The sequence below is a fragment of the Centruroides sculpturatus genome, unplaced genomic scaffold, assembly GCF_000671375.1.
Source record: "Centruroides sculpturatus isolate CEXI.00-Female unplaced genomic scaffold, Cexi_2.0 scaffold961, whole genome shotgun sequence".
Lineage (NCBI taxonomy): Eukaryota > Metazoa > Arthropoda > Arachnida > Scorpiones > Buthidae > Centruroides > Centruroides sculpturatus.
In genome coordinates this window covers 21814-37255 of record NW_019386171.1, presented here as the reverse complement: position 1 = coordinate 37255, position 15442 = coordinate 21814, and the positions used below count along the sequence as shown (strand labels likewise).

Sequence of the window (15442 nt, the reverse complement as noted above, 5' to 3'; positions counted from 1 at the left end):
ATATGTAAGAGAGATGGGGTGGCCCTTATACCACTCACACCATCTCACTTAGCCACCTTATTGCAGGCCTAGTTGAACCCATAATAGACTTGATAAATAAGTCCTAAAAGAGTCTTTTGATCAAGAGCCAAAAAGAATTAAAAAAATAAAAATGATCCAGGAGTTAATTCAGAGCAAAGTGTATCAATTTTATCTTGAGCAGTCATTTTAATTTAATATGAGCAGTTGATAATACGGCAAACAGTTCACTTCAGTTCAATTTCTTGCCAAACTCAAAGCATATCATATGTTGTCACTTTATTAACTGCAAAAGTAATTGAAGTTCATTTTACCATTGCAATGAAATTTTAATTCGTTACCAAAGTTAATGTTGTCCAGGAATGTTTTGTCTTCTACAATCAAATGCAACATTTCTGCACTATGTGAGATAAACTTGAAACAATACTACAAGTAAAAAATAATAAACCGATAGACAGTATTAAATTTTTATTAAAGTTTTTGGTGTTGCAAGAAACAATTTTTGAGATAAACTTGATGTGTTTTGTTATAAATTAATACCTAATGAATAATATAAGTTTTTTGATTATATCTTTGAAAGAATGTAGATATTAAAGGTCTTTTTGAATCACCTCATACAGTATATTGATTTTTTTTTATACAACTAACTTTAGTTATGTAATTCTCAATTAAATCTACATTAGGATTAATTTGAGTTCATAAAATCATTAATATACAAACAACTTAAGATTAAATAAAATATTAATTATTAAGAGTTTTAATAAACAAAATTTAATAATAAAAACTTAAGATTTTATTATAATGATACAAAAAATTCATACATTATTAACATAATAATAATAAATATTTATATGCTCTTATTGATTAAATACATGTAAATTTTCTGTACTTATTAATAATTAATCAATAACTTACCCATTATTTAACAAATCAAATTAAAAAAGCAATGTAATAATTTTTTTAATTTTATGTATTAAATATAATTAATATTTAATAAACATAAGCTAATTACATAAATTAAAAATACAATACATAAATTAAAAATTAATAATTAAATAATTGAGAGCTGTATGTTATTAGATAATACAATAGAAATGAATGATTTACATAAAGATGTTCTTATTAGAAAAGCTGTATTTGATAAATTAACACAGTATTCAATGTTTATAAAATAAAATAATAACTAAAATTTTTCACCAACATTTTAGTCTTAAGTAAAAAGCAATTTTATTAAGCTTTGTAAAGTAACAACAAGAAACAAGTTTAAAAAACAATATATTGTCAATATATCGTAAATGCCATAAATTAGATGATAGTGCTTAACAACTTTATTTCCATGATCTGCATATTCAATAACTATCAGCATTATATTTTTTATGCTGAATCATAAAATCCATTTTATGCTTCCAAGATACCATATCTTGGAAGCATAAAATGAATTTCATTGGAATAATATTATTCCTATTTGTACTATAATAAGTATTATCCATAAAATATTGATATATCATAAATATATCAATCAACAGATGCAGATCAGTGATCATATCAGTATATAATGAATTTCATCTAAGAAATTGAAATTGACATCCACATTTCATAGATGTGGATGTCAATTTCATAAATATGTAGTTATATTACAACCTAAATTTTTAATGTTAATACAGTTTAACTTACATGTTTTATTGCTAAAATATAGTTGTAAAGAAGCTGATGAGGGACTGTAGGTCTGAAATGCATACTTTCTTTGGAAAATAAATTGATGTTCTAAGGCTGATCTTGTGTCTAGAAATGGTGTAATAAGTCTAAGAATAAAGGGGCCAACATAGTGCTCACAAGTATATACCAAGCTAGACAAGAAGAATATTATAGTTTTTAACATTATTTTTCCTTCAGTAAAATTGCAATTTCATACTTAATTTTGTACAATGTAAATATAATTGTAATTTAACTTTGGCAGATGATTCAACGATTATACAATCATCTTTGGATGGATAACATTTTTTTTTTTTTGCATGTTTTATTTGTTCACATAGAGGGTACTATAATCCACAAGTGTATTTTCAGCTTGAAGGAAAATTATCATCTGTTAATATCATCATTTTTCAACACTTTGTATAATTCTTGCATTAACACATTCATAGATATGTGAAAAAATACATTATAAAAAATGCATTTTATTGTATACAGTAGAACCTCGATTATCCGCCCTAATTGGGGACTGGGGTTGGTCAGATAATTGAAAAGTCGGATAACCAAAAAGTATGAAAAAATCCATTATTAGTGTAGTATATTATTATATCCCATGTAATTAGTATATTAGTATATTAGTATATCGCTATTAACCTATTTTGCGTTGAATTTTCATCGATGTTAAGCCTAACAAAAATTTTTTAAAATAATAATCATCGCTATTGTATCGTTAAAAATTAGAAAATTAAGCTTCGTTTAAATACTGGCTCCCTTTCATGGTCAAATGAGTGTTGCCAGCTAAAACACGTAAAAATAATATTAAAGTAGCCAAGACATAGCCAAATATTGTAGCGCCACATCACTAGCGGACATTTGAAATTTGCCGACTAGGACGGTCGGTTAACCGAGGGGTCGGTTGATCGGAGGGCGGATAATCGAGGTTCTACTGTACAAACTTTCATTGTACTGTATGTGGTCAATAGATCTTTAAGATTATAAAAAATACAAAATTTTGATGTACAAAGCTGTACAAAATTTTTTGCAGTCGTTTACAGTTGTTAATTGTAATTAATTTTCTATTAACATGCCAATATAGAGAGGTAGTATTTTTTTACATATCTAAAGGTTTGAGTAATCAATTACAAATTTAAATTTAAACTTCCTACCCTGATGTAAAGGTTCCAAGATTATACCAACAAATATGACAGTATAAAACATTTAATTTCACAACCGAAGATTAGAAAGCAATTGTCACCACTCAAACACTTTCTTCAACTAATCAAGTTGAAATTCATTTTTGAACAGCAATTAACAATATAAGTGGGTTGTATCACATTGCCAATTTTGCAAATGGTTTGTCTGATGTATCAGCTATGTCTTTAAAAGGTTATAAGTAAGTATATTGTGTTATTTTATGGTTTTTGTCTTGCTAGATGCACAAAATCTTACATTGTGCACCAATTCTACACACTTCTCCCTCCAATCCCACTGAGCTTATTGCCCCTCTAGGCAACAAAGCAAACAGCAACCAGTGAAGAAAAGAAAAACACAAAGGTCTAGAAATATCTATTAATTGATGGCTCTTACATTTGCAGTCTAAAACAGTTTTGCAGTTTTAGACTACAAATGTAAGAGAAATCAATTCTAAAATGGACATCTACTTCAGATAAGTAAAAATATCAGTAAGTAAAAAAGTGAATCTTACAATCTAGAAAATATGGCATATTAGGTTAGGTTTTATTTAAGTTGAGGAATCATTAAAATACACTCTTTTTTTACTTTCTGTATTCAACAATCTTCTATTTTAGAAATATTAATTTAATCATGTTGAAAATATGGAAATATCACAATATTTGTACAGTACTATAATAAGTGTTATCCATAAAATATTGATATATCATAGATATATCAATCAGCAGATGCAGATCAGTGATCATATCAGTATATGATGAATTTTATCTTCTAAAGACTACAATATACTGATATTGTAGTTTTTGGACAACACAGAGTACTTGTACACAGAGTCTTTGTACACGGAGAACAAAAACAACATCTGTATAATCATCACTTAATCTTTGAAGAATGAGTGGAAATTTGTAAAGTTTCAAGAAAAAGATGCACTAAGCAATAAGTTGCTTTCTTCTTTGATAAATTTGTGACATATCACAAATATCTCATTAAAAATGTTGATATAAATTTGTTATCTTCACAACCCAAACAAAAACATTTAGAATTGTCTGAAATATATAATTTTTATGCCACTATGCATTGTAACTCCGATGTTTAATCAATATAATTTAATGACAGAATGGTCAGTCATTTATGGCCAATATCATGACAAACTGATTTTCCTAACTTCACATTTTGCTTTCTAATTACAAGTATCCAAAGTCTTGGTAAATCAATTATCTATTATATCTTGATATTCTCAAAAGCCTGGAAGTTCTAGAATCTCTGGTCATATAAATTAATTACATATTAAAAATATAAGAGACCTATTGTCCAAATGAAATATTTATCAACAGAACTTGTATTTAACAACTTTATCATGAACATTTTTTTTGTCTCATCAAAACAATTAACATTGTCTTTTATATCTCTGACATGAAAATATGAAATAATTTATTATTATTCTTTTTCTCCTATTATTTGAACATCTATCACATTTCATTCACTCACACCATTAGTATTGGTTACAGAGCAATATAGTTAAGATGTTAGGTGTATACAGGTAACCCCCGTATAACATGGCACTTCTATAGCACGGATTCACTCTAACACGGTTTGAGAATTGGTACCATCCCCGTATAACACGGTACTGTTATAGCACAGATTCACTCTGGCACGGTTCAAGAATTGGGTAAAACCCTCGTACAACAAGAAATGTAATAAATTTTTACATACTTAAGTAATAATAGTTCACGAAAAGTATTATTTTCGTAAACTATTAGTACTTAAGTATGTAAATTTTCTTTTCTCGCCTTCTGTCGATACACGTGGTCCTTCTCAAAACTTGTTTCAATGTTGCCAGATCTCGATGCTTCTGCTTCTGATGTTGCCAAATGTTTTTCCCTTATTCCATACTTGCTTTATTCTTCCTAAGTGCTTAGCACCATATAAGGAAATTTATAAAGATCTTTTAATTAGAAGCAAGCAATCTAAAATTACATACATTTTGCAAAAGGTAAAGCATGGATCTGAAGATAATGCAGAAAAATGCTCAGAGGATAAGGATAACTTGCCAAAAAGAAAACGCTCTCGGTTAATTAATAGTGTTTTTAGTGATGACGAAGAAAACATTGTTTAATTTATATTAATATGTATCACTTAAAATAATTTTAATAAAGATATTTATCTTAATTATGAAAATATAATAGCATGTTTTTTAATTTTTGGAACCTAACCCTCCTTTTCATATTAGTTCTTTGTTTCATATAACACGGATTTGCATAACACGGCAATTTTTTGGAACGTAACTACCATGTTATATGTGTTGTACGTATGGGGGTTACCTGTATTTTGGTGCAGACTCACACAAACAAAATCTAAAAGAGATTATTGTTAAGGTAGAGGACAAAATTAGTCTTTGGATGGGTAACTATCTCTACTTCCCTAGTAGGATGGCAGTCTACAAAAATATACTTTTTGGCACTTTATTTATTATGCCTCTATTTTTATGGTCTCACTGCAGGCTTGAGGCATACTAATCGTCTCCTTTTTTATTTTGTTTGGGGAAATAAACTGGAATGGGTTAGTAGAGATGTATAATACTAGAGCAAATGGTTCAGTCATATTTGAACTCACTCTTTTTTTCTGCTATTGCCCAGATTAGGCAAATCATCCTTTACCTTAGTTGCAATGATCACCCAATGGTGAAGCTATACTGCTTCTTCCTGGGTTATTAAATTGCTCATGTCTGATTTCAAGGTAAACTTGATGCCTAAAACATTCAAATTTCTACTCTTTGTTAAAGTATGGTGCATGCACCTACTCAGTCTGTCTAAGTCAAACAACCTTCCCTCTGTTAAGACTAGGGTGTCTGAAACTTATAGGCAATTTAGGCCCAATGTTTCTCTATTTTTTTGCCACTGAGCACTCAGGTCACCATTGAATGGTCGACCATTTGGTGCATATGTTTGATGGGCAAGTTCCCAAACACTGCATTGAACTGCAGTGGAGAGCTCTGCATAATGCTCTCTCCAGTGGCGTACTGTAGTGGGGGCGGCAAAATTACCTTTTAGGGGGCAGCAAAATTTCACAATAAATAATAATAATATCTTGTAAAAATTTGAAACATCCTAATCTATACTTGCATTGCGCCTGCGATAGTGCTGTCGTCTGGACAGTCCGGGAATTGGCTCGCCGGGTGAACTAGTAACTTTTTCATCCGAGGAATTCCTGTGAAACCTGTTGACCTTTTTTTTCTTTTTTTGCTTGTACAATTCATTCGCATTCATATACACCACTAATAACCAATTGAACTATTTTAAACAGATTGCTGCACTACCACTGAATTTTTCATTGCTTGTTCTGTGACAAAACTGAATTTTGTTCTTTTAAATTGAAATGCCTAAATAAAGGGGGGCCCAAATTTTCCTCCGCCCCGGGCAGTTGACACCCACGGTACACCACTGGCTCTCTCCACTAGAGATAAGCTTTGGTCTATCGGAGTTTACATTTGGAGTGTAAACTATCCAATGTGCAGCTCTTCACCAGAAATGGCAGCACATCTTTTCTACAACTATAAGGTGGCCAAGAAACTTTGGGCTGGTCTGCTCAACTCCTGGCTTTACCCTTTCTGTCATATGAAAGCATATTTCTACACATCCTATTTGGTCAAGGCACAACTTCTGCCTATATGATTAACCTACTTAGCCATCTGGTTAAACACAAGTTGTGGCTAGCCAGGGCTGCTGTATTCAATAATGCAGAACACCTAAGTTAGAATTCTGAGTGGCTTGGTGGATGGAGCTAAGAATGTTCTAAGCATTATTGAACGATCATTCTTAGTTAGACAGACAACTGGGCAAAATGGTGGACGAAGTTAAAATTATGATTTCAACAATTGTGGCAAACAAAGTGGTTGAAAAGGATGTAGTAACCAACACAATTATTCAAATGGAAGTTGCATCAGATCATGATGAAATTAATGAAGCAATTATTAATTGTAATCAACGAAATGGACTGTTATTTTCCATTAAAATCTATTCAAAATCTGTTATACCTATGCATGATAATTTTACATTTCAAAGTCATTTTAGCATGAGTTAATAATTTAGAATGAGAGAATAACTTTGTGATTGTTATAGTAAAATATGTTTAGTCCAACACAAGCAGCCATCTTGCAAATCGTACAACGAGACAAAAACAATGACATCACTAGTGGAAGTTAGCATAGACAAAAGAAGCTGACTGAACTAACTAAAATTCTAGCAGTGGGAGGTGTCAAGCAGTAGTTAGAAATGAGTTCAACATTGCAGCATAACTAAACTTGGTAAGAATTTTATGTTACTGAACATGGTCCAGGTATAGGAAGGTGTTCAAGAAATGAACCACCACCCACCAGATTTTTATATGAAAGTGACTTTCATATAAAAATCTAGGTATGGCTATTCATCTAAGAATTTCCACTATTAGTGCACAATAGGATGATAGGCTTGTCTGTAATTAGTTTTTATTTTTGCAATAAGGGGAGGGATTTTTAGTCAGTCCTTGTGGCCTCTTTTCTCTTCCCTTTTCTCTTTAGTTTTTTTTGGTAAGATCACAGTCTTGCCAGCATCTATTTGATGATTCTGCTACCACCTAGGTAGCTGAATGAGGATACTGCCTCCATCTGGCCGTTGACTCCTTGCTTCATGCAAGCATGACAAGGCTAACCCTTTTCTGATTTTCTTATCCCTGCAACACAAAGTCCTGTTGCTATTACAAAGACAAAGGTTATGTGCAGCAGGGAGGATGCTAGTCAATAATTAGTACATTATAGAGGGATGCAGGAAACAACCTATCATTTCCTGTAGGGACTTTGACCCCCCGTTTAACATTTATGAAATTAGTATTGGTACAGACCACAGAAATGTTTTAAATATGCTAACTTTGTATTTTTTATATTTTAATGAAAGAAATAGAATAGTCTCTTGATTAACATGGTTAATGCATCCATGAATATGACACATTAATGAAAATTGTACTAATTGAGAAATATAATCATAATAAGTAAAAGTTTTAATCAAAGACTTTTGACATTTTTTTCTAACATTTATTCTTTCTTTGGTTCACTAACACAAGATGTGTTTCTAGTTAAACACTGATGTGTTTCTTTCTAAATAAATGGAAGCATTTTACATTACACAAAGTATTATATAGTAAAATGCAAATAATAGCATATAGGCCTCTTCTTCTTCTTTGGCCTTAGTTCCATTTAACAGCGGGGTCAGTACATCTGGATTTTATTTTGAATCTCCATTTGGCCCGATCATGGGCATGGTCTGGGTGTAGACCTACGGCTTGCAGGTCATGATATAGCGTGTCCAGCCAACGCTGCCTCAGGCGACCACTTGGGCAGGACCAAGGTACCTCCAAATTTAGCTCATGTGAATGATGGAGTCAGCGTCAGCACAGAGCACATGGCCATAAAGGCGCAGGCGCCACTCGCGCGCTTTCTCATTGCTCTCAGCAATGCCATACCGGGCTCTGATGTCTATGTTGGGTACTCAATTAAGTCTGGTAAGGCCACTCATCCAACGCAACATCCTAGTCTCCATAGTAGCAAGTCGGTGGTCAACGACCTTCGTAGTTGGCCTGCACCCGGCCCCATACAGTGCGACAGGCTGGACAATGGTTCAATAAATCTTTGACTTAAGTTGGTCCTTGATGCGTCGGTCGCACAGCACACTTGTTATTGAGCACCACTTCAGCCAGGCGGCATTGACGCGTGCAACTGCCTCATGGTACAAGTCTCCATTGGCAGAGATCACAGACCCAAGATATTTAAACTGCTCAGCTCGAGGAAGGCTGACGCCATCAACAATGATTGTGCCTTCCTCAATCGGGTCTGTCGTTAAGTACTCAGTCTTCTTCAGGTTCAGTTGGAGGCCATGTTGTGCAAGATGACTACACCACATCTGGACGAGCTGCTGCAGGTCAATCTTGTCAGTGGAGGCGAGGAACACATTGTCAGCATACAGTAATGTATATGGTACATTTCGCTGGATGTTGCGTGTGATGACATCCATGACAATGATAAACAGAAGTGGGGAGAGAGTGAAGCCCTGGTGAACACCGACGGAGACGTGGAATGGTTTTGAGGTCACAGCGATGCCACAGACATGGCTCATTGGATGCAGTAGAGTAATTGTACCCAACTGATAAGTTCCTCAGGAATGTGATGCTGGCGAAGAGCAACCCAGATAAGCTCATGTGGCACATGGTCGAATGCCTTCTCAAGATCAAGAAAGGCAATGTGCAGCGGGATCCTCTTCTCATAATGCCTCTCAATGAGGAGTTGAGCAGCAAGGACAGCATCTATCGTGCTGCATCCCTTGACGAAACCAGCCTGGTTTACAGTGAGTTTGATGAGGTTGCAGATTCGGCGGTCTAAGACATGCTCAAACAACTTCATAATGTGCGAAAGAAGTCGGATCAGGCAGTAGTTTGAGCACTCAGCCTGACTGCCCTTCTGTTTCCAGACAAGCACTGTAATACTCTGTTGCCAGTCAGTGGGCATCCTCTTCTCCTTGATGATCAGGTTGAAGAAAGTGGAAAGCCAAGTCGATGGCCTCCAACCTTTTGCCCTCCAAAGATCTGCAGCAATGTCGTCTGGTCCGCATGCCCTGCCAGGCTTCATCTTTATTAGTGCACTCTCGATCTCTTCTTCGGTAATTGGATGCACAGGCATATAGCAGGCAAATAGCATATAGGCAATTAAAATAATTTTATTTTTATTCATTTATAAAAACAAATGGTAATATTGGATAGACCATAATTTATATATGTGTACTGCTAAACATAAATGATAAAAAAATTTAAAATTTGTAGAAAGCAAATTTAATTTTCTTATTACATTGTCAACAATTTGAAAAATTAAATTTTATTTATTTACCAGATTTTCTTAAGAAAACAGTATTTGAAACTGCAATGCCATGTTCATTTTCTGCCAAGCATTGATAGATGCCTTCATCTATATCATCTGGTTTTGTAAATAATAATGTACCAATACCAGCTTGTTGAGAAATTCTTCTATCATAAGTCATATAATCAAACTTTTTTCCATTTTTCATCCATTGATATCTGAAAAAAATAATTTTTCAAAATTAAAATTTGTATTTTTAAAAAAACAGTTTTATTGGAAATAATTAAACAAGTAAAATGGCAAAGCCATTCTTGGGATGAGACTATGTCTCGGAGAGCACGAGCAACGCATGCACAAATCTCGCACTCACGCCTGTTTGTAGAAACAGTCTCATCATTTGGTATTTTCTTTTGACCCAGTTCTCGGTCCCCTGACTACTTACAAGTCTGGTTTATTTTTTGTGTGCATCATTTGGGCACCAAATATTCTGTGCCAAATTGCAACTCCTGACATGTACAATATTCCTTCATACCTCCAAGGCAGGGATTCCTAACCTTGTGCCCGCAGGCTCATGTGCACCTGCGGAGCTATTTATATGGACCTGTGGCAAAGTGTTGAAATAAGGAAAAAAAATTAAATCTTAAAAATAAAAAAAAATTAAATCTTAAAAATAAAAAGTTACTTTAATATTTCAAAATCTTGCTAGCTGTAGTAAGAAATTCACTAAATTGACTACACTTGGGCTACACTGACTGCTGTCTAATTTATATGCCTATTATAATCACATCTCCAACGATGTCTCTATAGTATTAGTCATATGGTATTAATTGTCACTTTGTTCTGTCGTCGTTATTTCTTGTAAATAACTGGAGGTGGCATATAACTAATCTGCAACAGCACATACCCTACAGAAAATTGCAAAAATGAAAATTGTGAGGTTTCAAAAATGGGTTGAAATTAAACAATTATTACAGAAATTTATTAAAACAAAACTACAGGAAAAAAACCTCCTGTTAAAAACTGATCAAAGATCAGACCAGTTGTGCTAGTCATATGAAACCAAGACAAGAAAAAAACAATGCTATTAATGTAAAACATGACACAATAAATGTAAATGTCCTCCAGTAGAGATGGACCTTTGACAAGGCACTCATATACAAACAATTAGAACATAGAAAATTTTGGAAAAGGGAAAGGTTAATTATAAAAGGGGACATCGCATCAGGTTGTAAAAAAAATCTAAGATGTCTTAGACTAGACAACAATGAGGTAAAATAAGAGTGTAAGTTCAAAGTCCCATCAACACTTTCCATCCAGAGTTAACAGATGATGCTGGGTAGATTGTCTGAAGCTGACCCTTCTCATAGCCCAAACAGGTCTTGTCTTTCACTTAGGGACAGATGAGGGACCAATCGGGAAGCAAGAAAAGGGAACGTGGAACCAATCAGAATAGACAAAAGGGGGAGAACAGAGATTAATATAATCCCAGTCTTCAAGGACATGAGGACTCTCCAAAAAGGTTCCAAAGCGCAAAGACACTGTGCGTCAACACACTTGGGACAAAGCTTTCCATCTTCATGTGGATATTAAAGTCGTGTCACTGCTGATGCTGACCAATGAAGTCTCCCCATCTGTCTCACAAACTGTTTAACAACACTGCCCTGGACAAAGAACAACAAAAAGAACACCAACACTCATGAAGTGAACAACAAGACAACATCGATGCTAAAGACTTCCAACCAGCCGATTGTGTTCAAAAATATTTGTTTTGTAGTGTAAGTTTGTTTTATGCTAAAATAAATGGGTTTTTTTAAGATACTTGTCATTATAAAAATTCCACTTAATTAAGCCTGTAACCGATGTGAAACAGTAAAATTGTAAAGCACAAACGTTTTCTGAACACCTTCTGTGTTCTTCCTCAGGTATTCTAGCTGATTTTTTTATTCTGGAACACCATTATGAAATTTTAAAATAAAATAATCGGTTACAGGCTTAAGTAAGTGGAATTTTTATTATACAACCCGGTGTGTGTGTAGGAGTTATATATACTTGTCATCTCTGTGTCTTCCTCCACACCCACACGCGAACATCCCTAGATCATCCTGACACAGGATTAATGATCCTCCCCTAAAAGTCAGCAAACTTACACTGGTTTCCAAGAAGTGGAATTTTAAGTCCCCAATCTCCACCAGGTCAGCGAACTTAAAATAAAACCCTTCGTTATAACCCCTCTTATCATATCATCTGAACCTCCAATGCAGCCACTGAAAGCAAAATAATTAATTACTGGTAGGAAATTTACAAGTTTAATGCTTGAGATTACCATCTCAAGCATTAAAATATTGCTTTTTCTATTTCATTTTTGTTAATAAATCATTGTAGATTTACATAAACAACCAAACCCAAATATTCTATAATAATCACATTAATTTTCAGATTATTTGGACTATAATTTGACTAACCAGATGTTCAGATTCATGAAATGTAATGACACCTTACAAAGATCACTACCTTTAACAGGAATAATACAACCAAATTCTTTGATAATTTAAATAATATATTTCAAAAGAGCAAAATTGGATCAGAGGTGTGAGGTCCTGGACAGGTCTGAACCATCTCGTAATTCACGAAAATTCAGTTAATTTAGAGAAAAATTTTGTTTGTTTAAAAAGGCAAGAAAAAACATTTGTAGTTGAACACTCTTTTGTTTGCGTTAGAATGCAATGCAGAGCCATGAATCTTAGATGAAATGTAGTCCTAAGATCATTCATCTCCAGTTGGGAGATTAAATTCAGTTTCAGGTTTGATCTCTCCTGTGTTTCGAGTCAAGATCACATTACACTTAGTAACGAGGGACCAACCACTCGGAAAGTGTGGATGAAGGAGATTAACCAATCAGAATAGCGGATTGAAAGACAGAGATTGATAAAATCCCCAGCATTCAAGGACACATAGCACTCAGTTAATCAACACATCATGTGTCAACACAAGAGGCAGTTTCTCTCTCTCTTGGATAACCTGTGAATCTGTGTAACATCAATCTTCAAACTGTTGTGCTTTGTGCTGTCCTCTGTTGTGAGAACACCGCACAGATCCAAGAACCATCTCATCTGCCCCAGGAATACAACCCATCAACAAAAACATGTAGAAGACCAAAGCCACATTGCTCTTCTACATTGAAAAGAACTGTTACCAAAGGACTGAAAATAATCAGTGGACCATGTAAGAACTTTTTGTAAAAATAAACGGTTTCTCTGTGAATACACTTGTCATCACTGTCTCCATCACACCACTCAATTTGCAAATGCCCTTAGCCATCTTTGACATGGGATTAAAGTCATCCTGGTTTTCGTTGAGCTTACAGAGGCAATTTGGAACATTAATAAGACTGAACTTTCAAATGTTCATAAGTCAAAAATGATAATAGTATGCAGAGCAGAAAAACAAGTTGGCAAAATAACTTCAAGGATATGTGGAGAGACAGTAAGCACTGGTTATGCAATCAGTGCAGTTGAAAACTAAAACCCTCCTTTTATTGCTTTCCCCATAACTGATAATATGAGTTCTGTTCAAAAAGTATCAGACCTTTGGTCGGCAAAAATACATTTATTGATTTTGAGGTACAAAACCCTAATCCCCTTCAAAGTAGTCTCCTTGGTAGTGTATACACTTCTCCCAGCGTTCCTGCCATTGCTGGAAACACTGCTGGAACACATCTTTTGGAATGGCCATCAGCTGGTCCGTCGCATTCCGCATGATGTCTTCTCTCGACTAAGATCGGGTTCCTTTTAGAGGCATTTTCAGCTTGGAAAATAGCCAAAAGTCACATGGAGCCATATGGGGAGAGTACGGAGCGTGATGAACTACAGGAGTGTTGTGTTTGGTGACGAAAGCCCAAATCAGATGCGCAGAATGGGCGGATGCGTTATCACGATGGAGCTGCCAAGTTTTGATCGACCACAGGTCCGGTCGTTTGCGTCACACAGCATCGGAAAGACGACGAAGGACCTCCTGGTAGTACTCCTTTCCGATGGTTTGGCCTCGTGGTGTGTAGTCACGATACACCACCCCACGAGAGTCGAAAAAACTGTCAACATGACCTTGATATTGCTGCGGACCTGCCACACTTTTTTTGGCCTCGAAGATCATCCCCGAAAGCCTGCTGAATCTTGCAAATGGGTACACTCGGGTATCGCCAAGGTTTTTGGCAAAATTTGATGTAATATTGCTGCTCATGTTGTTCAGTCATTTTCCAACTTAGTGAAATCTGACGAGAGATCGCTACATGTCCTCACTCATAGGCCGACTGCCAACGACTAACACTTCCTGCAGGCAGGAAAAAATTCAGGGCTGTGCATGACTGTCCCCTCCACAACTCCACCGAAAGAGGCCTCCCGTGCATCATTGGTTTACGCGGAAAAAATAAAAGTCCGATACTTTTTGAACAGACCTCGTATACCTTCGTTTATTGTTTTTCTTTACATATAATAGTCCATCAAGAATAGTTAATGTTATTCATGAGAGTGGATTGATGAACTCTCAAAGTTTTGTAAAATTTCCAGAAAAGAAATGTTTAATAATCACATACATAATCACAAGAGCTATATCAGTCTGGAACTCATAACATATGCCTAATAACACAAAAATAATTCTTCTCTCTATTCCCCCTTGAACTTCTTACAAATTACAGTCTCCATACAAGAATGTATTTGGTCCTTTAAGGGGTTTCTATAGCACTGTCTGTAATGATTGCGTGGTATCACAACTGGGATGCACACTAATCATCTATGAGATTGCAGGGGATTTAGATATGCCTTCCTTTGACATTCATTCCATGCAACATTTAAAGCAAGTTCATTATCACAGGTATCTGGCCTGTAAACTCAAATATTTTTAATATACTTTTTAGTCTAACAATGGACTATTATTATTATGCATACAAATAAAAATCACCTTTATAATCCTAGCAACATATTTATTAAAATTAAGAACATTTTCACTGCTTGACTGACCTTCTTCAGTTAACAGCAACATCAAATAAAAGAATACAATTTAAAAATAGAATGTAATGTTTGAATTAAAATGTAAACAAGAAATTTAAACAATATGAAAACAATGAGTATATAAATAAAAATAAATAATTAAATCTCAAAGAGTGATTTCCAAGTGTTAGAAAGGGTATCATCACTGTGATGATTAATGCATGTGGATTTTCCAAGCACTTTATAAATTTCCTACTGCTGTAGGTGAGAAAGAGGATGTATGTTAGAAGTAGGTCTGATGCTTTTTCATCTTCCCAATTTATCTGTATAAGGCTCTATATGATTACAACTCTACACGAGGCATCTACCCAATCCAAACAAATGACCATCATTTTACAACAAAGCTCATATACATATGCACCACAGGATGCAATCTACAACACAGAATCAGAGAGCATAAATATACAATTAACAAGAACCTATGTAACACTACATTGGTCCCCTATTCACATCAACAGGTCATTCTTAATCAGTCATTTTCAATTATTCTTTTATCTCCACATATTTTTTTAATTTTAATATGCTCAAATAACTTTCTTTTATACAGATTTTCTTCCCTACATCCTCAAAGTAGCCAAAGGTATGTTACACCTGTTTCTATTACAGTGCTCACTAACTGTTGACA

General features: G+C 34.5%; 1 protein-coding gene across 1 annotated transcript in view; it reads right to left on the bottom strand.

The window, feature by feature from the left end:
• Positions 1–15442, bottom strand: part of LOC111613899 (neuroglian-like) — a 175093-nt gene that overhangs the window by 140189 nt on the left and 19462 nt on the right. The window contains exon 3 of the mRNA XM_023355252.1: positions 9806–9993. Within this exon, the coding sequence (XP_023211020.1) occupies positions 9806–9993 (188 nt within the window). The remainder of the gene's footprint in view (positions 1–9805; positions 9994–15442) is intronic.